The 24,453-nt window shown below is 34.8% G+C and overlaps 1 protein-coding gene across 16 annotated transcripts in view; it reads left to right on the top strand.

Annotated features, from left to right (window-relative positions):
- The window catches only part of rbfox1 (RNA binding fox-1 homolog 1), a 2,577,027-nt gene that overhangs the window by 2,166,731 nt on the left and 385,843 nt on the right, over nucleotides 1-24,453 (top strand). For 12 of the 16 annotated variants that reach the window (XM_039775112.1, XM_039775116.1, XM_039775111.1 and 9 more), the window contains one exon: nucleotides 23,558-23,569. The exons of 3 other annotated variants lie outside the window; for them this stretch is intronic. In XM_039775112.1, coding sequence (XP_039631046.1) covers nucleotides 23,558-23,569 — 12 coding nt within the window. Of the gene's footprint in view, nucleotides 1-2,906; nucleotides 3,268-23,557; nucleotides 23,570-24,453 lie in introns of those variants that run through there. One more of the 16 variants, XM_039775123.1, reaches the window with a different exon arrangement.

Raw genomic sequence — 24,453 nt, 5'->3', positions numbered from 1 at the left:
TTGGATGTATTAGGTTTAATGGGTTTGTAGGAAAGTGTCTTGTTCTATGTGGAAGAAAGCAATACAAAAAGGTTTTAAATATTATGTTGTTTTTTTTTTCCTTATTCTGTACACAAACTGAATGCTCAACAGTAAATGCATTGCTGCAAGAAATCAGATAGTTGGTCATATTTTCATTGCACTTTAGCCAAAGATATGGTTAGAAATTTATTTTTTGCAAAAAATACTTATGTACATGAACATATGTGCTCACTATATATGTGTTGGCCATCTTTTCTTTTATATTTAGTTTATATAAATTATGCCTCAAATGAAAACAGCATGTCTGATATTTTCTATGTAGTATTTATTGTACTTAATTTAAAAATTATGTAATTTTTTTTAAATAATTTGCTTATTTTTTTTCGGTGTGAGGCAGCCTTTTAGCTGCTGCAGTTGCCTGGAAGTTTTGTGTCTCTTCTTACTGCTGTTAGAAATGGTTTGTGAATGGAACTGCTGAAGTCTTTTTCAGCAGGAGAACCATTTTTAATAAATCCATAAAATCCATCAATTTTAGCAAATACATTTTTAATACATTTAATCATTGATCCTTTCATTTGTACAGGATATCATTCTTAGGTTTTGCTGCTTGCACCCCTTTTTACAGTTTTCTGACTTTGTGAGGCTGGCATTAATGTTGACTCATATATTCCACATATGAACACAGTAAATATCAGTACACACTAGTGTACTCATCCACCCATCTACCACACCCACTTATCCAGGTATTTTCTATAGCATATCCAAAAATATTTATTTTTGCAATAGTATCATTTTTGGCAAGGAGTGCATGTGATTAAAGTAAATGGTGGCTGATGCATGAATATTTTCAGTAAGATTTCACTCATTTTAATATTTAAAAAGTTATGGCATTAAAAGGACAATAGCTATGATGTGATGGTTTTCATGACAAGAAAACACTAAATAGCATAACATGCATATGGTTGATGCTTGTACTAGTTAAACATTTAGAGTATATTTTTTACCTTAATATTTCGTTACATTTAAATAAACACTTCATATTATACAGTTCTTTCATTACTGGTTTCTGCAAACCAATTAATTTGGTAGTACACTGACATCCAGGCAGTTATAGATGATTTACTCTGATTTTCAAGACTTTTTTTAATATTAGAAACAATCGACTCTGTTTTGTAGATATGTTCTAATATAGGCAAATATATGCATATTTGTTCCATTAAGCATGCTGGTTATTTAATTTTGAATTAAACAAACACTAAACAGTTGATAAACAACATATTTAGCTTTTCATTTTAAAATCTGACATAAATGTATTCCCATATTAAGATGATAGGTATGTTTTCTTTGCCTATTAATAAACTTTTTTTTGTCAATTTTAATAATATTTTAAAGAGAATTCATCTTTTTTGGATGTCCATAACATATCCCTGTTGGCCTGTATGGTTGCTTAAATAATCTTAAAAGCCACATTTACTTGTTTGGTTAAATCTCTGATTTTAAATAGATTACCACCTTTAAGCTATCATAGTACTAAAAGATAAATGTATTTTTTATTGTTTCCGAAATACACTAAGATCAAATCTTTCATCTTCAACGGTCAGTAATTTTAGATATAAATATAATATATATGCTTCACAATGGTGTGTTTTTAGTCACTGCTTTTGTTTTACCTTTAAGCCATAATACCCAATACATTTAAGTGTAGCTTTGGCCAACATCCTGAGACTTTACGTTGTTAAAACACGTTTATTGTAAGACTTTATGAATTTCAAAATAAATGTTATTTTTTATCATGACAAAGAAGAAAATGTGTATAGGTTTTGAAAGCTTTGAAAAGACAGTAAAGTATTTAGGCCTTGCTTTTAATGTTCCACTAATTTTTATTGCCAATAAATGGGCAGTGATATTTTGTTTCAAAAATAGTTTTATAAGGCTGCCCAGACTGCAAGTTTCAGTTTTAAATACTTTCACTTTCTCTATTAAATAATATCTAAAAAACGTTTGTTTACATATCATTTTTAAATGAACTGTATTTGCATGTTTAATTTTAAATAGCTATATTGCTCTGTGTACAGCACTGCCAATGTTTCCATATTACGCGTGTACGCTCCAGTTATGAGTTTGTAACGTGCCTCATAATATTTGTCCACTCAAAACCGTTATGTCCAAATGTCGCTTTTCCCATAGCAGGGTCACGGGGAGGTGAAAGCAACCCTGATCAGGTCTCACATTCTTTAATTCTTACCAATTTTTAATTAGTATACATTTTAACGATTCATTTTATCAGATTGCAATTGCATACTGTATATATAAACAAGACTAATTTCATATTACTTTACAGAAGAGAGTTTTTTTTTCTGATATCTTTTCCAGATATATGTAATAAACTCTCTCCTCGTTCGGATCGTTCTTGTTAGGTACCCAGTTAGCGCAGAGATCGATTTCCATGACCACATACCAGTAAAAATGGATCTAGAACACAGATGGATTCAACCAAATATAGACATGTAAATGATTGCGTTAAAAGAAGTTACTTGTCAGAAAACTTCACTGCAAATGAAGATTTATCCAAATCCCACCCTACGCAATTTCAGAAAATTGTAATGAAAATGTCAGTGAATGAAGTAGACTTTGCCCCGGGTTCTATCTGACAAATGAAAAGCCGAGTAATCGTAAGTCCTTGCCAGTAGAGACAGAGAGAGAGAGAGCGAGAGAGAGAGGGGATACAGCACGCTGCATAATCTCCCTACCTCCCACGCTCCCTCCCTAGCTTTACGCTTTCAGGGAAGTTTCGCCACATCCATCCTTTAATCCGTCCGTCCGTCTGTGCTTTGCCTCCTGTTAAGTGAACCCATTTGTAGTTCCCTGGATATGTTAGAGGGGTTGCCTTTGATGGGAGAGGGCGTATGGGTCGCGCAGGGAGGGGGGCTTTAGGAGGAATGAGCTTCGGCAGGTTCGCAGTACACGCATGGTCTCGCACACGCACACACACACGCGAGTGAGTGAGTTGGAAATCGCAGCCGCTGCCAGCATTGAGAAGCAACTCGGAAGAAGCCGTGAAACTCAGCTGACAAGACAGGACAGGCAGGCAGGCGTGCGTGCATGCAAGCCCCTTCACTTGCGCTACGTAGACTTCAGAACAACACAATGCAGCATCCCCTTATGGGTGCAACGTGCGTCGCCCTGCCTAACGTGGGCATGTGTCCCCAGCTCTCCTGTGCCTTGACGTTCATGTACTTACAGCAGGTAAGTGCATCGCAAGCTTTCGATTTCGCTCACCTCCTACTCGCCTCTTTTTTGCTTCATTCTTTAATTCTGACGGTTGGATTTCTTTTCGGTGAATCATTTGGGTGTGCTTGCCACTTCCGAAGAACGGAGAAGCGTGCTGTATCTGTGGTTTGAATGTGCTCTTCATTTTTTTTTTTTTGCGTGTGAATTATGTCTGTCTCATATCCCGGAGAAGGAGCCGTGGCGAACTTTGAGTACTTAGTCGAGCGCTTACCGTGGATTGCCATTCCCTGAGCCACGAGATGAAGCCGTTTTAGGTTTGCGATGTATCCTTTAAAAGAAACAAAGTGACGCATTATAAAATATGCAGTTTCAGTAGCAGCAATAGCAGCCAAACTTGCTGAATTATTAACCGCAGACGCGACTTCTTTTCCTTCCCCGACTCGATGCCTGGATTTATGCGTACAAAATCTCTCTCTTGGTGTTCATTTTCAAATATAGACATCTCTGTAGCTTCAGCCTTTTCACTTTGACACCCGACATTGTACTTGTTAAAACATTTTCACTTCGACACCTATATAAGCCATGACGTTGGCTAAGATAACGGCATTCAAATATCTGCAAGAGTTTTAAGTGTAAATAGACAAAGTAATCTAAGGGGCATTTCTTGAAGACTGTGATGCGGTAAGAATAACAATTGTAAAATTGCATTTTGTATGGACAGTGTATGTGGAGGACAGAATCTGCGCACCATTTGTGATTGCAAATGTTTGTCTTGTGCAAAGGCTTCAATCACATTTATGTATGTAGATATTTGTCATAATGAGCCGTTTCATTGTTTCCTGATGTAGCCATTCTGGAAGTGCATATACAAATTGGAGACCCCTCTAGTACCATGTACACTTAATATTCCGAAATAAAGTATGTTTGCCGGAGCAGCACATTTTCCGCTCTCTTGCATCGACATGTCCAGAGGACGGATGGTAAATCAGCTTGATGCTGGTATTTGGAGCGATACGCTGCTTATTTCTTTCTGTACCACTCGCGTTGCGTCTTCTTGCATCCCAGCAATGTGTTCTAAATTCATATGTGTGCGAAAGATGACAAAGTAACGCTGGAGCGAATTGTTCTCCTTCTTTTCGCCGCCCACCTCAACCCCCACTCATACAATCCCCCCTTCCATACACACCCCCGCGTTGCCACCGTCGCCGCCACCACCACCGTCCTCCTTTTTGGACGGGAAGATCTCATTTGATTCCTTTCTATATCGCTGAACAACCATTAACCTTCCATAGGACCTCTAACCTTTACATTATCCTTCGTGAATTGCATTACGTGTTAATTTAATTGCAAATTCTCTAGAAAGCAGGATATTTGCTTTGCGCTTTTACAGGCAGTGGATTTAAAACTGTACAATGAAATTCACTTTATGTATACATTATTAAACGTGTTTGGCATGTTAGGACAGATGCAGATGTATACTTTGTTCAGTAACTCAGTTATTTTATATTCTGTTAATAAGCACACAAGTAAATCTGTTTTATTTGTTGTGAATAGTCTAGACTATGTCGTTATAATGATGTAAATACCATTCCTGGTAGGAAAATATTAAAACACTGTGTACACCATTACATATTTAAGAACTAAATTGAAGGCCGTGCAAAAAAAATGCAGAGAAATCTACATTATTCTAGAATTGTGTAACATGCTGATCTACTTGAAATATACATTTGTAAATGAAATGCTTCCGATATAGATGTACTTAAATCAGCTTTTTAATCTTTCAAATTTTCTAAAATATCAAGACAGAATACAACTTTTTCTTTTTCATTAGATGTAAGTGGAAGCCAGCACTCTACTTTATAGCCATTTTGAAATGACAAGCGCACGACTGAATTAATTAATTTAGATTTATTTGTCTTTTTATATTTGTCCTGTATATGGAACACCAATTAAGGAGCTGCCATATTGCTACCTGACTAAGCAGCATTTTTAATAAGAGAGACAATTATTAAAATGACACTGGGTAAAAGGTGACTGACCATCACTATACATTAAATACAGTGAAAAAGCCGTGTTCTTCGTTATGCGTATTTAGTATTAAAAAATAGAAGTGATTGTCCATTTGCCTTGATACCGTGTTCCCTATTAATGCACAAAGATGCACACAGTGGTCCAGTTATTAAATTGCTTCAGGCTGTTTTACCCCATATATTTCATTGTGCCCATTCTGTGATGTGTGATAAAATCGATACAAAAGTCTTAATAAGTTGGTTTGATACTTAGTTTTGTTTATGAAATCCATTACATTATTCATTACATGTGTTTGTGGATGTAAAACAAATTCTTTTTAAGGGAATTTTTGTAAATGTCTTAAAAGTATCTTCTAGAATTTTTTTATACAGTGGGAATTTACAATGTAGATACGTGTATAAGGATGCTCTTAATTTCTAGCATACGATGCACATTTTCTGTCTAAAAATCTTTTTCAATTTTGATTTACCCAAGGTCAGAGTCTTTGCACTGTTAAACATGGTAGTATGTATAGCCTCAAAAGCTCCATCTTCTAATGTGATTTATGCTCCTGTTGTTTTGTCCATACTTCCCTCTTACACAATTGTACCTGTATCCCAGTGTTACTGTCCCATTGTAGTGCCAACAATTGTTTGATTCATGTGATTAAATTATTCATAGTAGCTGGTATTACTTGATTTAATTTCTTTTACTGCAAGCTGCTCTGTGTCAAGTCCGGCCTTCTTTAACAAGTTTATTTAATCTAAAATAAATCAGCCCTGCCACAGTGTTTGTTAAAATCTTATCATCTAAGACACTTGTTTGAAAAAAAAAAAAAGAATAAAAAAAAACTCCAGTTACACTGTAGGTTTTGAATTTTCAGAGAACCAATGTGCCAATTTAAGCAAAAAACAGAAAACTAGAAGAAAAGAAGAAGAAGAATATTTTATTGCTGTTTTCAAGTTTAAGATTGCAGTTTAAGTAAGTGAATTTAAAGGCACAATTTTTGAATCTTTTTCCTTTTGGCCCTAGTTGACAAGACATTATACAGAATATATTGTGTTTAAAATGTAAAATCTTTTTCCAACTTATTCAGTGGCAAATGCAAAACCATTTCTTTACTACTACAAGTACAAGTATACTAGTACAAATACTGTACAGTAGATATGACATTTCATATTCTGAATTAATAATTACTGTATTTGTTAGGAATTAGTGTTTAAAATGGTGGTATACATACAAACAGGCAATGCAAATATCTTAAATAGAAATGGAGGGACGCTTAGATCTATGATTATTTGATATATGTATCAACAATATGGAATGCAAATAATATTAAATATGCTGAGAGGAGAGTTAATGTGTTCTATGGTAGTCCCAAAAATACATTAATGAAATTGTGTTTTTTATACAGTACATAAACTGGATAGTTATATATTGTACATCGTAAGTATTACAAAGTAGACAACAGAGACTGAGAAATGATCTAGTATGGGCAGCAAAGGTGTGCATCTATAGTGCATTTGGAGCAAATGTAACAGAAATTTAGTATAGTAATCCACCAACAGCAGGTGTATGTATGTGTGTATATATATATATATATATATATATATATATATATATATGTATGTGTGTGTGTGTGTGTAAACTTGTCAGTAGAGATGTTTGTTTGTACGTCTCTACATTTTTATCACTCTGTATGTGAATCTGTGTATCTGTTTCCGCTACATGTTCTGTCATGTGCACCCAAACCTGTTTTATATAAATGGTTTGCTGTACCAATAACCTTCACATAATTAATGTGGCATCCATAAGGTTAGAAAAGAGATTCTAACCAAGCCTGACGGGCAAAAAATATAGCCTTGTGATTCGGGTGATGGAGTGTTCAGATTTACCCTGGTCTCGTCAGCCATGGCACTTAAACTAGCTTGTCTTATTGACCTGACCTCTTTTGACAGTGGAGCATTTCTTTCTTTTCTCTGCTTTTATGGGAAAAGGTATCATGCTTTTAAAACCTAATGTAATTTATCCACTGGCTTGTTGAAAGATTAACATTTTTATTATTATCATTTAATGTATCTTTTAGGCTCTGTGTGACCTTTTGAAGTAAAGATGTCATTTTGTTGTGTTTGTTTACTTTCACACTACTGTTCCTTCATCCTTATAAGGGTTAGTTTAATCTGGGCAACATCTGGTGGAAATTTGTGTTAACTGCACCCAAACCCTAATAAATAAGGGTTTTCATAGCTATTGATACAGTGCAAGCTATTAGAGTAAAAGTAAACCAGTTAACATAAGAAATCAGAAAATGTCATTTGTAAGTGGCAACTACTGGCTAACCTTGTTTTTTTTTCTTTTGAAATTCTCAAAGTACATCCTAATTGTACTGAGAAATAATTTCATTTTCTTCATTTTCCTCGGTTGTTTTAGAGCAGCCATGTCTGTTTAAAGCAAAAGTAAATGGATTTCAGTGATAAGCTGTATGGGCATTGCATATGTACCTACCAGTTTCTAATTAGATCATTAATTAACAAGGAAGGAAAAATCCAGTAACAGAAGCATAACTTTTCTCCCTAGAGTTTCTATAATTTTTTTTAAACATGAATTTTATTTAGGTATTGTTTTTAATCTTTTGTCACCAAATTGCCATTATGGTCCTGTTTTCAGATTTACTTAGAAATGATTGGATTTTAATGAAGAATGCAATAGTTATTCTCAGTTTATTGTTCATGTTTCCATTTTGCTTTTGCTAGTGGAATTACATTAGAAATATTTATTTAAAAGTAATGTTTTTTTTTCTGGAGTATGTATTATCTAAAATTATTTATTTTAAACCTTGGATACAGAGAAGGAATGAGAAAATATCAGCTATATAAATCAATTCTCAGATAATAATAATTAAGTGGTTGAGCACAGAGAACATGATATTATCTTTAAATTTTTTAAACAGAAAACTCTTAAGTTTAATTTTTCTTTATATCCTCTTTTGTGCCAGGAGACTTGACCTGCTTTAGAGTTTTGATTCATGCTTTTATATGTACATGTAAATATTAGTTAGATGTTAAATAGTCTGTATGTACTTCTACCTTTGTATTACCTTATATAGGTGTTTATTATTTATGCGTAAAATAATGCTCTATATATTATATATATAAAAAATGTATCCTTCTCTATATGTATCTGCATATATAGCTTGTTTCTTTTTTTCTATCCATATATATTATCAAGTGGTAATTTAACAACCAATATGTTGATTCTTTTATTACTTTCTCATTTTGTATCTATAAAAATTATATTTATTCAACCTTTGTAAATACTGTAATATGGTGCATGTTAAATTGAAGAAAAAAGAAGATGATTTATTTAATTAGTTTGTGGATTAATGATAAAACATTATGAATTGTCCCTCATCACCTTTGTGATGAAGCATTCACAGTTTCTCATTCATTCTTACAATTTTTCATATGTAGAAGTTTTTTTTTTTACAGTTTGTGCTTTGCTTTATTTTTTATTATTGTATGTAGTATACTTGTGTTTCTTTAACTGTATTTCATTTTGGTACAATGTAATCAACTTGTATCCTGCAAATTACCCTCCATCCCTCTATACACAGAATACTGTATTTTATTTAGTAGGCTGTTATATGAGCTTCTGGGACGTTTATTGCTGTGTTTGCTTAAAAATTTTAAAGATGATATCTTTGTTGTGCATAATTTTCTAGTGTAGGTATATTTTTGTTAATGAGTCCATTTCTAATTCCACTTTCAATTTGTTGGTAACGATATTGAGACAATTTACTATGTGAAATAACTAGGGGACATTTCATGTGTCAATTTTCCATTTTTATTTTGTTAAATTCATTCCTATTTGTTTCTCAGTAAAACAATATGTTGTAGCTGGTGTCTTTATCTTATGCTGATTCATTTTCCATAATTCTTTAGGTGTATTTTAAAATGTATTCTATACAAGGCTCTGTGCGTTTAATTTATACTGTATGCATATGAGATATTTTTTTATTTAAACTAAAATAAAACATTTCTAAATTAATTATTTTAAAATTTAAATACCAAATTCTATTCAGTTGTTTATGTTTGTCACATCCTCCGTAGGGAATAGGTAATATGTGAAAATGTAATGAAAAAACATATAAAAAATATAAATAATATAAAGTAATGTCAGGTACTGGTGAATTAGTTCTGTCTTCAATTATTTTTTGTTAATAAAAGTTAGTCATTGGTAATTTGTGCTTATAATATAATAATAATAATAATATATATATGTATATATATAGTTTAACAAATAAGAACAGTATGATCGTTAAAAAAATAATCATGTATCAGTTGTCTGATAAAGACATTATTTTAATGATTTTACTCTTATTTTACAAAAATCTCACTCGTTTTAATCTCCTATCTTTGTGTACTACATCTGTAAGAAGATTATCTTAATGTATTTCTTATTAAATGTCTAATTTTTGTTTATTCATTTTTAAAGAAGGTGTAGCTTTACTGGGTATCATCAGTAACTAAGCTGAATTTGCATGTTTCTTAACATCGGAATTGATTTTGAAAAACAAGTGGTTGGGTACAAGTTGTAAAGTATAAAAATGAATGTTACTATTTTTTTAGGATATATAGGAATATCTGATAAGGGGTGGGATCTAAATAGATTGTCTTGCCATCATTTTTAGATTCAAGTGTTTAATTTGTTCTCTCTTGAGGGTCTCTTGTCAATTTTCTCCCAACATCACTCATTTACTGCTGACTGAATTCAACCCAGAGCTATTGACTTATTTTACATATCACTTCCCCTCCTCCCCTGTAAAAGCAGCAGTCTAGTGAATTTAATTAGGAGAAAATAGCATATTTAATGTCCACACTGCAGTTAGGTTGTTGAAGTCTTTTGCCTTTGGTCCTGTGTGCTGTAGCTGTCTCCAGCTGTGGGGAAAGCTCTTCATGTTTGATCCCAAATCTTTTGTTGTGGATGAACATACACACACAGAATCAGAAAAAGACCTTATGAGCAAAAAGTATGTGTGTGTTGGAGACCAAAGAGGAGGTATCAGGAGTGTTTGAATGTTTGCCTGTAGGTTAGCACCTTTCTGAACTTGTAAGCTGCATCTAATTTGGATATACGCTTTTTTGGTAGGCATTAGGATGAAACAAGAGTTGTTTACAGCTAGGAGGAGTGAAGCTTCTACAAAGCCTTTATTTCACAAGCATACTGTAGTTCTTTTTTTATATAAAGCTTTTGTTTTTATGTTTTTCGTGATCCTAACTGCCAATAAAAGTGAGACCTTCATTTAAGGTGATATGAAATGATTTTCATGAACATCCCATAAACTGCCAACATCCATCCATCCATCCATTTTCTAACCCGCTGAATCCGAATAGGGTCACGGGGGTCTGCTGGAGCCAATCCCAGCCAACACAGGGCACAAGGCAGGAACCAATCCCGGGCAGGGTGCCAACCCACCGCAGGACACACACAAACACACCCAGCACACACTAGGGCCAATTTAGAATCGCCAATCCACCTAACCTGCATGTCTTTGGATTGTGGGAGGAAACCGGAGCGCCCGGAGTAAACCCACGCAGACACCATGCAAACTCCACGCAGGGAGGACCCGGGAAGCGAACCCGGGTCTCCTAACTGCGAGGCAGCAGCGCCACCACTGCGCCACCGTGAACTGCCAACATGCACTTCTATATTTAATGTGTGTTTTTGGATACTACACGATCATATATTCTTCTTTTAATACTTTTTTTTATAAGCTTTTTAAAAGTAGTCTACTGAACAGAGCGTTGTGCATTTTGGCACGTAGAAATGAGTTACTTTGGACTATGTGTTGCTCACTTAGAAGTAACAGCTTTGTTCACTGGCAGTATACCTGTATTGCATTTTTTGTGTTATTTGTAATTTCTAGGTATGATAATGAAACTTGTTGTCTGTTGCTATTTTAGCCAATCATATTTTTATTATGTGGATGTCTTAAATGTGATGTCACTGTCTTATATAGTCTCTTTAGCTCCAGTAAGTTGTAAAGTAAACCAAAAACTCAGTTGTTATAACATCAGGTGAACATTATTTGATTTCGTATTGGTTATAGAAATATCATTACAGACACGTAGCATAAAGACATCACTCATAATCATTCTCTAGCAGCCCTCAAATAACCATTTCACCTTAAACACAGAGATATTCATCAACAATAGCGAGTATTCAGTTTTACATTAATATGTTTTAAAGTGTTGACACAACAATTAATGTTGGCTGCTTTTTGCTTCATTTTCCATATTTGTTTTGTGTGTAATTTTCCATTTTGCTAATCTCTGCTGTGCTAGGTGCAGGTTCGCTGTAAAGTATAATGTATACGAATATGTTGAATTATCTCAAAGCACATTTTGCATTATGCATACTCACAGTTTTATCAAGCATCTAATAGCATCTGTATTAGCAATAATACAAAATGCTTGGAGGAGTAATGAAATACCAGGTTTTGCAAATGATTTTGTAACACTATACCCTTTGAAATCTTTTTATTTGATTGCTAATAAATAAGACCATTCAGAATCAAAGAGAGGAAGATTTGCATTTATCCATATATCCCAATCACAGGAACTTCAAAAGTGCCTTTGCAGGATACTTTCAGAATTCATAAGAAGAGAAAGAGGGAGCAGAACTAAAGATTTCATTTGCTGTAATTTTTGATGCTTCAGAAACAGAACATGTCTCTTTCAAAAAACAGCACTCTGTTCCCACTGAGTCTCCAACTTTGTCTATTCAGTTCTCTGTCAATTCTCCTCAGTACAATGTCACTTGGCAGCAACAGGGTCAGGGTGGGAAACGCCACTAAATGGAACTTTGTTGTGTCACGTGGCACACATACCCGCAACTCATTCACAATGAGTGTTTAAAATTTAAAGTTTCCAGCTTACCTAGCAGAGTATGCCTTTGAATTGTACAAGAAATTCATATTTGCATTCTGGAGTAAACCTGTGTCAACATTACCAAAACATATATACTGTATACATATTCTATAGCGAGATCACTCCAGCCAAGAATGACTCCCCAGTCCAGGTGTTGTAAGATGACAGCAATATTGGGTGCACAAACATTCTGTCACTTTATTAATGAAATCAGTGAAAAAGATTTTTTTTTTTTTCTTAAAAGTGAACATCATATCAATATCAGGCAGAAGCCTGAAAATTTTCAAAATATGAATATTCATAATACAAATACATAATACAAGTATTTTTCCTGGGAAACTTAGGTACATGCAACATACCTTTATGTATGCTTGTGTATTTAAATATTTTCCTCCAAGTAATGTGTTGTCAACAATTAGGCTAATTCATACTTTTATCCTTAACAGTAATTAAATAAGGAGCTCCAATTCTGTAAGTTTGTAAATTACAAATAAAATCTGGTATAAAATGCAAGAAATGAAAACAGCAACATGAGTGCATTTCAGCTCAAGGATGTATGGAGAAATTGTCTGATTTACAGGTCACCTATTCTGCCAAATGTTATTATGACAAATGTGCATCATTAGCAAATATTGTAGAATTTCTCATTTATTAAAAACTTCTGTTCATATCTTGCACCAGAGTATACTAAAATCATCTGACATATTTGATCGCGCTATGATAGTTGTCATATCGGTTGACGGAAAAACAGCTGTTCAAAGTTTTGTCCCATCTGCAGTTTACATGAAGTCAAGCTTTTGTTCTCTTCAAATGTTAATTTCTTCATTGATTCAGGTAGAAGTCCCAGTAGATGTTGTTATGTTAGCTGGTAGCTTCTGCATCTCAGCAACATATTGTGTCCCAAGTTAGTTACCCCAGAGTATTCAGAAACCAGATAATAAAATAAACCATTCCCCAACATGCCCCATGAAACTTGGTATTGTATATGTTTAAAAATGTTCATTCTGTACATCTTATGAAAGAAAGCTATAAGCTTCGACATGTTCAAGTCATCAAAGTGGACGTCAGATTTTCAAAGTGCTTTGATGCGGTTGTGACTTCATGGGGAAACTGCCCCCCACCCCAAAACCCACCTCCCCCACTTGTTGCTTGGATGATTGCACACTTCATGCCTTCATGCTATCAAGAGGGTAGTGGTGATAGATAGATAGATAGATAGATAGATAGACACGGCACAATATAATAGATAGGTAGATAGATACTTTATTAATCCCAAGGGGAAATTCACATAATCCAGCAGCAGTATACTGATACAAAGAAACAATATTAAATTAAACAGTAATAAAAATGAAAAAATGAAAAAAAAATAAATAAATAAAAAAGCAGACAATAACTTTGAGTAATGTTCGCATTTACTCCCCCGGGTGGAATTGAAGAGTCGCATAGTATGGGGGAGGAACGACCTCCTCAGTCTGTCAGTGGAGCAGGACGGTGACAGCAGTCTGTCGCTGAAGCTGCTCCTCTGTCTGGAGATGACACTTTTCAGTGGATGCAGTGGATTCTTCGTGATTGACCGGAGTTTGCTTAATGCCCGTCGCTCTGCCACAGATGTTAAACTGTCCAACTTTACTCCTACAATAGAGCCTGCCTTCTTAACAAGTTTGTCCAGGCGTGAGGCGTCTTTCATCTTTATGCTGCCACCCCAGCACACCACTGTGTAGAAGAGGGCGCTCGCCACAACCGTCTGGTAGAACATTTGCAGCATCTTACTGCAGATGTTGAAGGATGCCAACCTTCTCAGAAAGTATAGTCTGTTCTGACCTTTCTTACATAGAGCATCAGTATTGGCAGTCCAGTCCAATATGTCATCCAGCAGATATTTATAGGTCTGCACCCTCTGCACACAGTCACCTCTGATGATCACAGGGTCCATGAGGGGCCTGGGCCTCCTAAAATCCACCACCAGCTCCTTGGTTCTGCTGGTGTTAAGATGTAAGTGGTTTAAGTCACACCATTTAACAAAGTCTTTGATTAGCTTCCTGTACTCCTCCTCCTGCCCACTCCTGATGCAGCCCACAATAGCAGTGTCATCAGCGAACGTTTGCACGTGGCAGGACTCTGAGTCATATTGGAAGTCTAATGTATGTTGGCTGAACAGGACCGGAGAAAGTACAGTCCCCTGCGGCGCCCCTGTATTGCTGAACACAATGTCAGACCTGCAGTTTCCAAGACGCACATATTGAGGTCTGTCTGTAAGATAGTCCACAATCCATGCCACCAGGTGTGAGTGTGAGGTGTGTAGTGTGGGGTTGATGGCGTGGTGTACCAGGGACATGCACAGTAGTACAGTGTACCAGGGAAGCTGAAGTGAGACTTACAGGGTTTGAGGTTACCCTTTACTTGCTTCAGAACTGTTTTGGTACGGGTATTGAAGTCTGAAAGCTGGTATCGATACTGAAGTCAAAATTTTAGTACAAATCCAACACTAATTACCATTTCTCATTCTGACCACCGATTTCATGAAATAGGCAAAGAATGGATAAGTTGGCAGATGTCCGGCAATTTATTGAGTATACTATATAGATTTTTCCTTAAGTTTAACTTGTTGGAACTTGGAAAATGTATGTGTCTCCACAGTTCAGATGTTACATTAAGCAAAGAAGTTAAAGAGAACATTTACAATATACTTTATATTGGAAAAAATGAGATATGTGAGGTGCCCAGTTATCCATGTTGAAGTCAAGAGTTAGTCTTGATAACAGCTTCCTCGACCAGTAAATATAGAAGTAAGTACTATATTACTACTATATTGCCACCACAGTATAGTCATTCTAGACCTTCTAAATTTCCCATGACCCTAATTGGCTATCTCTCCCACCCCTACACCACCTAAAGGCTAATGTGTGGTAAGTGTGCTGGCGCAAAAATGGCAGTCGTCACATCATTCAGTTTAAATGGTGCATATTGGTGGTGGTCGAGGTGGTTTCCCACTCTCTGTGTAGAAAGTGCTTTGAATCGTGAGAAAAGCACTATATAAATGTAAAGATTTCTTCTACATTCTGTTCCTGATTTAATTCTTTCTTGCTTTCTGAGACCATTGCAAGGATTAAGCATTTCATTTTGTTTTACTTGTTCATTATTTGGTAGGGATTTTTTTCAGGTCTACAGCCAAAATCTGGTATTATGTCATCTGAGTGAACAAATTACACATTTTCTACTTGGGTAATTTATCGAATGAACAACATTATCCAACACCAAATAGCACTGTGTGAAAAAGTAATTGTCCCCTCATGCTTAAAACTGGCTTTTCCACCCTCATCTGCAAAAACTGTAATCTAATGCTTCCTGTAATTCATTAGAAGTATTTCACGTTTCTGTGCAGTAATTTTCTTATTTCATTGCAAAACTGTTTTGATTTAAAAACATGCTGGTTTTTGAACAGGAATTGTCATTTAAACTCCTGCTAAAGCATTTCCTGGGTTAAGTCTGGACCTTGACTGGTCTGGACCAAAACTTTAATTTTTCTTCTGTGTAGCTTTTCTAATGTGGATTTTCTTGTGTGTTCTGAATCAGTGTTTTTTAATAATGAGAAGTTATCCAGGTCTTGAGGCAGAAAAGCATCCTGTCACAGTAACACCATCACCATGTCTGACTGTTGGCATGATGTTTCTGCTGAATGCTGCACTTGTTTTACATCAGGTATAATTAGATGTCAGCCAAAAAGTTTGACTTTTGTTTCATCTGTCCAAAGGGCATTCTCCTAAAAGGTCTTGGAATTATCAAGCATACTGGCAAAAGAGAGGCAAACATTGGTTAGCAATGGTTTCTGCTTTGCTGCCCTCCAACGAAACCAGTTTTTACAATATGTCTTTCTGCTTGTGGATTCTTGAACAATGATCTTTGCTTATGCAAGGGAAGCCTGAACTTCTTTTGAGGTTTTTTTAAGATATTTTTAGACTTCCTAGATGATTCCAAGCTGTGCATATGAAGTAATTTGATAGGCTGCTCATTCCTGTTTTAATCTTAGAAATTATGTCTAAGTGTGGTTCATTGGAATCCCAGAGCCTTACAAATTCAGGAATTTCCTTTGGTTATAAAAATGTATGCTTGTTAAATGTTCATGATTGCAAATTGATTTTGATGGTGGAGTCAAAATGAGTGAGGCTTATATTGAGAAGGGCTGGCTGTAATCGAGTCTGGCCATGTTCAGTCAACTAACTCTAATTATCTTTTTAATTGAGTTGATTTAACTAGGGGATAGTTGCTTTTTCCTACAGTGCAACTTGGTTTTTGGCAGCTTATTAAGTAGGTATGTAAAATAATTTTAAAAGTGTTATTTGTTCACTGTTATTTGTTGTATATCGATTAGATGAAAACCTGAAAACAGTTGATGTCAAAAATTTGTAATATTAGAGGAATCCAAGACAGTGAAATAGTTTTCCGTAGCACTAAATCTATTATATAGTCATTTTAATATCTACGTATCTACCAACTGTATGTAAGCAGTCACCATTACAGTACAATCTTTTTTGTCTAATTAAAACCTAAATACTGTAAATACTTCTTGTTAATAAAATACATGTATTTCCTTAACACTTATGGTCATTTTGCATTGAACATAATTTAAAAATGTAGAAATTGATGGCCTTTCTCTCTTTCTCATGGGTGGGAGTTGAATTAAGTTTGACTTGATTGTATGGAATATTACATGCCTTAAATAAATTCAATAAAAGTTAAAAAAAATACTCATGATGACTTCAGTTATCAGTTTGTTTCCATAGCTCTGAAGAAAAAAAAAAGCAAATAAATTCAGGGTGTTTATGTAAAATCTTAACTTTTCATTTTTTAAAAGCAAATGATGCATGATCAGTTTTTTTTTTTTGCAATACATATAGCTTGAAGTGATCAGTCGTCTCCCCTTGGCATTACAAAGTAAACAAATAAGCAGAAAGAGTTCTCTTAAGGGCATAAATTGTTTTATTAAAAACATACGTACACCATTGTTTTATTTGTGCTTTATTAAAATTGTTTCTTTAGTTAATTATATTCTGATGTGCTGACTCCTTAGAGAGGATCCATGAAATAATGAAAATGAGTTCAGTGCTTCTTTGCCATAAAATGAAGCAGAATTATTTTGTATTCATATTTAATTCAGCTACTGATCTATTTGTCCTAATTCCATTTGCAGTAAAATTTGTGTAAGTAAAGCTATTTATAAAAGTTTATCAGATATCTTTTAGGAATGTTTTCTTCTGGAGTATTGTTATTTAATTTTATTAATTATTTTTATGCAGTGTAAGGCATGCTTTAAGCTGTACACTGTACTGAACCCATTGCACAGCTCTTGTCATCTGATATAGTAGCAGAGCATCCCAGCTCAAACAATAAAAATAAAATGTAACAGTCCTCTTCTTTTTCATGTCTAAGTTATAGTTAACATAACATAAAAAGGGCATAAATGGCTGAGGTAAAAGACGGTAGCACACAAATAAAACCAATTAAAGTTGGAATGCTGCTTTAACTTTCCTTTTCCTCACATTTCTTATCATTGCTCACAGTCTTTTCCCCAGCATACTCCTTTTTTTATAGGCCCATCTTGGAGACTGGAATGTCATACAGTATAATACCCATTGCATGATTTTCATGGTCATTGGAGCACCAAATCCTCTGCTGTAGTGTGGAGGCTTCAGTTGGCATGCACTTCATAATTAACAGGACTAATTTGGCCAGGGACAGTACCAATGAGGTCAGCACAACTTGACATACTGTAGCTCTTTTGCATGACCGTGTGAATTTTGCTTTTTTCTTCCATAGAATATAGTTATTTCATCAAGGCAGGTTCCATTTCTTATGTGCCTTACCAAAGATATAATCTTTAGTAATTTCATAGATGTTTGCATTATTAAACATGACATAGAAACCTTTTTTTTTATTTGATGAAAATAACATTCTATACGATCAAGTCTGACTCTTACAACAAAAAAGACAACATTATATTTAATCAAGACCAGCTTAACTAAACAGAATTCAGCCCCCACCCGAGAGAAAGAGAGGATGTCATGGAAACTTAACCATCCAATATTTGACTCACTTGGGCAATCCAGGGGCATGGCTGTCAGTTATCGGGGTGATTGTGCCTAATATTCTGCAGAAACTGTTTTGAGTGGCATGCTGGCATTATTCAACCTCTTGACTTTTACTGGTTCACGTTTTATTTACCATTATTACTAGCACTTTTCTACAGAAAACACAATCTTAAGACAGTTTACATGAAGTATAGTACAATTGTGAACCTTGCTGTTTACTTAAAAGCTATACCCGCAACTATCATGGGTACCCGGTGCTGCCTGGAGTGGAATTAAGTGTTGGTGCAATCACTTAATAAATTCTCTGGGCCAAAAATTTTGCAACTAAACATAACCTATGATCTTCTCCTGTACAAAATTTGTTAGAGATAGTTTCAACAGAGTTGATTTGCATGTTGGACAAACATGATTTAAGCTTTATATATTTAGTAATTCTGTGGTGGGTTGGCACCCTACCCAGGATTGGTTCCTGCCTTGTGCCCTGTGTTGGCTGGGATTGGCTCCAGCAGACCCCCGTGACCCTGTATGCGGATTCAGCGGGTTAGAAGATGGATGGATGGATATTTAGTAATTACAACTGTTTATTAAAACAGATTGGCCCAAAAGAAAGCTCTATGGATAATGGTTAGGTGAGAAGCTATGTGCAACTGATGCCACTTCTGTGACATTCAAGGGGCCCTGAAACAAATAAAATTAATAAAAACACTGCATCTCAGCTTTACGTTAATGTCTCCGCTATCATTACAGCTGCTGTGAGACAAATACACTGTCCCTACATATTTAACTAGACAGCATTACTACAGATTTAGTGAATTGCTGAGGCATTGTGACAAACTAAAATCTATCACACATTAAACAGTGTGTTAGATTAAAATATCCTTCATGTAGTGACTTTTCTTTGATTTATGAGGCTCTTTTGTGATTTATATAGGCAAACATTTCTTTAGGCAACAGTTTGATAGTGAAACGCTATTTATTAATATTTAGCAAATATACAAAAGCATACTGTACATAAAATACACAATAAAAGCTAATCTGATATGTATATATTTAAGGACAGATAAGTGAATTGTGCATTCTATGAACGTTGGTTACAAAATGCACATCTATCACTAAAACAATTTCCAATTCAGTGCCATTATTTGTTGTGAATAAAAGCTAGGCTCTTCTGAAGACTAAGTTCCCTTAAGCTTTATAGTCAGTATCCTGGGTAAACTGTTTCTTCTTTATAGGGCCTAGTGTTTCAGGATAATCAAGTTTCCAAAATGTGAGTTTGGATTGCAGTATCCTGCAGCAGCAAATGAGTAGTGAGAACATTTACGTTTAAATGTTTTGTAAAATGTGTTCTGGGTTGGGGAGTTCGGTGTTTCTTACCCCAAGATAAAATTAATTTCTCTACAAATTTCGGTAGAACTGGCGGCTGGACTGAAACCTCTGTAAGAATAACTCATACTCTACCTAGTCGCTAACATCCCGGAAAATGTGTTAAAAGCTGTTGCTCCAGAGTCACCCACTATTTAACAGTGCCTTATACTATATTCATTTAATTGATTTTACTGACAGACTGAAATACCCACCTGCTTCCAGCATCAGCTCTCTTTTAACATAAAGTAGTCCCAGTTCCTCCCAGAACAATGTCATTTCTTCAGCATATCTTGGGTGTGCTCCATTGTTTCTTCTAAGTGGGCTATGCTGGGTGCACCTCTGTTGCACCAGGATTATCTTAGATATATAGATAGATCTTTATTGTCATTGTCACTTTTACAAAGGAACAATGAAATTGAAGGTGCAGTTGACTCAGTGTGAGGCATCAGAGTTAAAAAGACAAGAAGAAAGAAAATAATAACAAACTGAATAATAGTAAAAGTACTTTACAAAAATACAAATTGCACTTGGTATATATACAAATTGCACTGGTTAAATGTACAAATTGCACTGGTTGACTTAAGGTCTATATTGCACATTGGGAGAATGATAAGGAGCAGTTTTATTCTAAGTTCAGGGCCATGATTACTTTTGGATAAAAGCTGTTTTTAAGGCGGTTTGTCCTGGTTTTCATTGCTCTGTATCTCTTGCCCGATGGGAAAAGCTGGAAGAGGCAATGACCGGGATGTGACGTGATCTTCACTAGATGTTCAAACCTCTTCACATTCCTTATATCGATCTTGAGAAGCAGTGTCTGTTCTCCTAAGTACTCCCAAATTATAAACGTCCTACTGATGTAGGGCTGAAGCCAGCCACCTTGCAATGGAATGTCATTTCTGCCTTTTGTACCTGCAGTATTATTCTTGTAGCCGCTATGCAAAGGATAATCACAATCACAGAAAAGGTGTGTCCAATTCATCAAGTCAACATTTAGTCAAATCAACTACACTCTTCTAAGTCAAGGCATTGAAAGTTGTTTAAGGTTTTACAGCCTTCGTGTTGAAAGATGACAAATTTGAATCCCAGACCCTGAGCTATTTAGAGGTTAATAGAAAATGCACAAAATGTCAGAGGGAAATATTGTAAAGAATTAACTTGGGTGAGTTACCAGTGTCTCTGCTCTTTCAGATGTTGATACACCATCCTAATTTCCCAAAGTTAAGAAGCAGCTGCAAGTACTTCATTGGCTGTGAGTACAAGGAATATTATTCTGTCAGGTAGTGGCAATTGCTGTTTTTTCAGTAATGTTTGAGGCTTGTCAGTTGCCCTGACAGCAAGTAAATGCACAATTGTTACCAGCATTTATTTTACACTGTGAACACTGTTAAATTTGAAAGAAAGCACCCTTATGTACATGTAACGATCCTTATATGCAAAGAGTATAAGGATGAGATTTATTCTGAAAGTGTAATAGTAAGAGCAATAGTGAGATATAATGTGATTCTCTTTCAGAATATAATATTGATAACATTAATGTATTCCCATTTTCAATTGTGAGCTAATAAATGAATCTCTGAAATAATGGCCTTACATTTTATCTAACATTCTTTTAAAGATGCAGCTTTTCTGAGAATTAATACTTTAACTTTTGATATGAAATCCTGTCATAAATAATTCTTTTTATTCTTCCATTGAGTACAGTGGCAAACTTTAATTATAGAAGTACTGCAACAATGTGTTGTGTTGTGCCTGCAACAGAATCTTATTACAAGTATTGAGGTGCTGATATTGGTTACCCTTTCCTGCTTTCAACCACAGTAATGTTTGTTTTTGGTTTATGTTTGGTGGTAGTTAGGATGCCTGACTTTTGTATGCAGCCTGTTTGGTCAAAGCCCAAAACATCTGTAGATCATACCAGGAATTGTCATTTGCCATTGTGTATATCAAATTTGTCATAAGAATGAAAAACAGATCACCTGATAATTCATGTTTGTCAAAATTATGTATAATAAAAAAGAGCTATAAGAAAAAAAAATATCTGAGCATAGGTAACACCAATCAAAAATACAAAAAAAAAAAAAATGCCTGTGAAAAAATAGTTAAGTTTTTGATTGTTTGTGTAGTCATCCTACGTTGTTCTCTGTACAGAGAAGAGACACTGGATTAGGTTTTCCTGTTCAATATCTGCCTGAACAAAAAACCTCTTGAGTACATATGATGTGTATCGCATGTTTACTGTTGTTTGTATCGGTATTTGTGTTCTTGTTTCCTGTGTAAAGAACCTTGCAATGGTAAATTCTGGGAAAGATTCCACACAAAATAAAGAATGTTACATACATGGGTATGCGTATACTCTAATTACAGAATGTGTATATACATACAAACCTATCAAGAATTTAAGTATGTATATTTATGATGCCAGTTAGGAAAGTTTGTTTGCAATAAAGAAACCTAAGCAAAGAGAATTCTTGCACCCTCTAGGTATAAGAACTATATTAAAAATAATTAAAAATTTTTGCTATTAATATAGATTTGTTCAGGTTGGTCACTGACAATTCTTTTAATTTCGTTCTATTAAATCTGTTGGCTTGCTCTCTTGTACTTTTGCATTGTACAAATTTATCTGTAGTGACCATTGTGAACGTTAGCATACCCTGTGATGGACTGGTGTCATGCTGAGGTTAGTACTCAGTGCTGCTACGATAGATATTGGCTCTCTGCAGACCTGAGTTCTGGATAAGTGGATTAGAAGATAAGTAATGCAATTTATTGTGTTTTGAAATGCTTGTTTAGTTCAGATAAACATGGTGGTTTGTCAATTTGAAATACATATAAAATAATGTGTAGAAGACATTTTTGACACATTTCCTTTATATGGTAAACATTTTTCCGAGATGCTTTATTTCTTAGTATTTATTTTCTGAATATTGTTTAGATTTTTAAAATAAAACTAGGGGATGAGGAAAACAATTTTATCTTTTATTTGATAGTCTTGAGTCTTTTGAAAAGTTTTATTCTATATTGTCATATTGACTTATTTTCTGCATTATGTCATGTTTTTTAATCAAATTAGACACAGAAAAACAAAATATGTTCTATTTTAAAGATGCGTTTTGTGCTGAATTAAACAGTGTGTTAGATTAAAATATCCTTCGTGTAGTGACTCTTCTTTGAATTATTTGGCTCCTTTATAATTTGTTGAGGCAAACATTTCTATAGACAACCGTTTGATAGTGAGCCGCACTATTTTAATATTTAGCAAATATAAATAAGCATACTGTAAAACTGTGCATTAAAAAGCACCATAAAAACTAATCTGATATGTATATGTTTAAATACAGATAAGTGAATTATGCATTCTATTCATTTTGGTTACAGAATGGGAAATCATTTTCTTCTTTAAGAGACACATACCAGCACATAGTGGGTGGTACAACTAGGAGGCAGCTGTAGTTTCCCTTCATCTGCAGTTTGTGCTACTAGGTCATAACATGGCTGCATAGCTCAATTAATGCTCTGTGGCAGGGGGAGAAAAAAGGTTGTCTCTTTAATGTTGAGAAACATGCTTAGATAATTTCAAAGCTGACAGAAGAGCACTGTGGTGGCTTCATTTACTTCCGTTCAGAATGTCATTGTCATTTAATACAAAGTGACTTTTCTGTGAATTTGTATGCTCATTCCTTATAATGCTTGTTTCTGAAAGGCTGCTTCATCCTATGCAGCATTCCTCTTTTCTTTTTTTCCCATTAATTGTTCCTTTTCATTGTACTCTTAAGATTTAATTAGGCTAATTTCTAGGCACTTTAACAGTTCAGTACCAAGAAGACGACGAATGGGGGAAGAAAATTAGAAAAGGAATTTCACAATTGTATTTTCTTTTTTTTAATTTTACTTTTTCCTTTCTCTTTCCTTCAGCTTGTCTGGTTGGTAAGTAAGGGATCACTTGTATATGAACTTGTGTTGCTTAGTTATTTGTACTGTATAATAAATACTGCATCATTTATTCTTTGCTTGAGTGGTATTCATTTATAGGAATATCAATCAAGTAGTATAACATAAAGTTCTGTGCAACAATTAATTTCAATATTCCAATGTTCATTGTGATATGTTATGGGCCTAAACAAATTACTTTATTTTTCTTCATGCTAACTACAAGTTATTTTTTCCCTTTTCTTCTGTGCTGCTGCAGCAGTTTGACTTCCTTTTCATGCACCAGCAAGCAGATTTGCACTTTTTATGTGGCTTTAACATACTACCATATTAGAATTGCAATTGATGGAAATCTTGAAGGCCTTTTAAAGGCAGAATAGCTGTTGTTCAATAATTACTTTGCAGTACTTTTAACACGCAATAAAGAAAATGTGTATAGGAACAATGAAGTATAATGTAGGTAATGTAAAAGAGCTACAATCAAGTTGTTGAAAAAGCTGAAAAATAAATTGATAAGGCAAGAGCAAATAAGTTCTGTGTGGAAGACAAGAAGGAAATGTGTGCTGGTAAATGCAGGCAGCACCAAAAAAAAAAGAGCGGCTGGGTGGGAGATAGGGAGAGAGTACAGAGCTATCAGAAGCGTCAACCGTGGTGAATGATGGAGTACATTTCACAGCAACCAATTCCAGGCCTGAAATCCCTGTAGTGCAGAGCAGGATTTTCAAGCCAACACAGCAAATTCAACCTTCGCACAGCACACTATTAATGATTTATACACATCCGTGCCAATGCTTTTGTTTGCTGCCGGGTCCCAGTTCTTTTAATAAAAGAATTTCAGAAATAGTCCCAGCACTCTAAGCAGTTTTGCCTAATGCAATGCA

The sequence above is a fragment of the Polypterus senegalus genome, chromosome 13, assembly GCF_016835505.1.
Source record: "Polypterus senegalus isolate Bchr_013 chromosome 13, ASM1683550v1, whole genome shotgun sequence".
NCBI classification, from domain to species: domain Eukaryota; kingdom Metazoa; phylum Chordata; class Cladistia; order Polypteriformes; family Polypteridae; genus Polypterus; species Polypterus senegalus.
The sequence above is the reverse complement of the archived record's forward strand: the minus strand, read 5'-3'. Positions and strand labels throughout refer to the sequence as shown.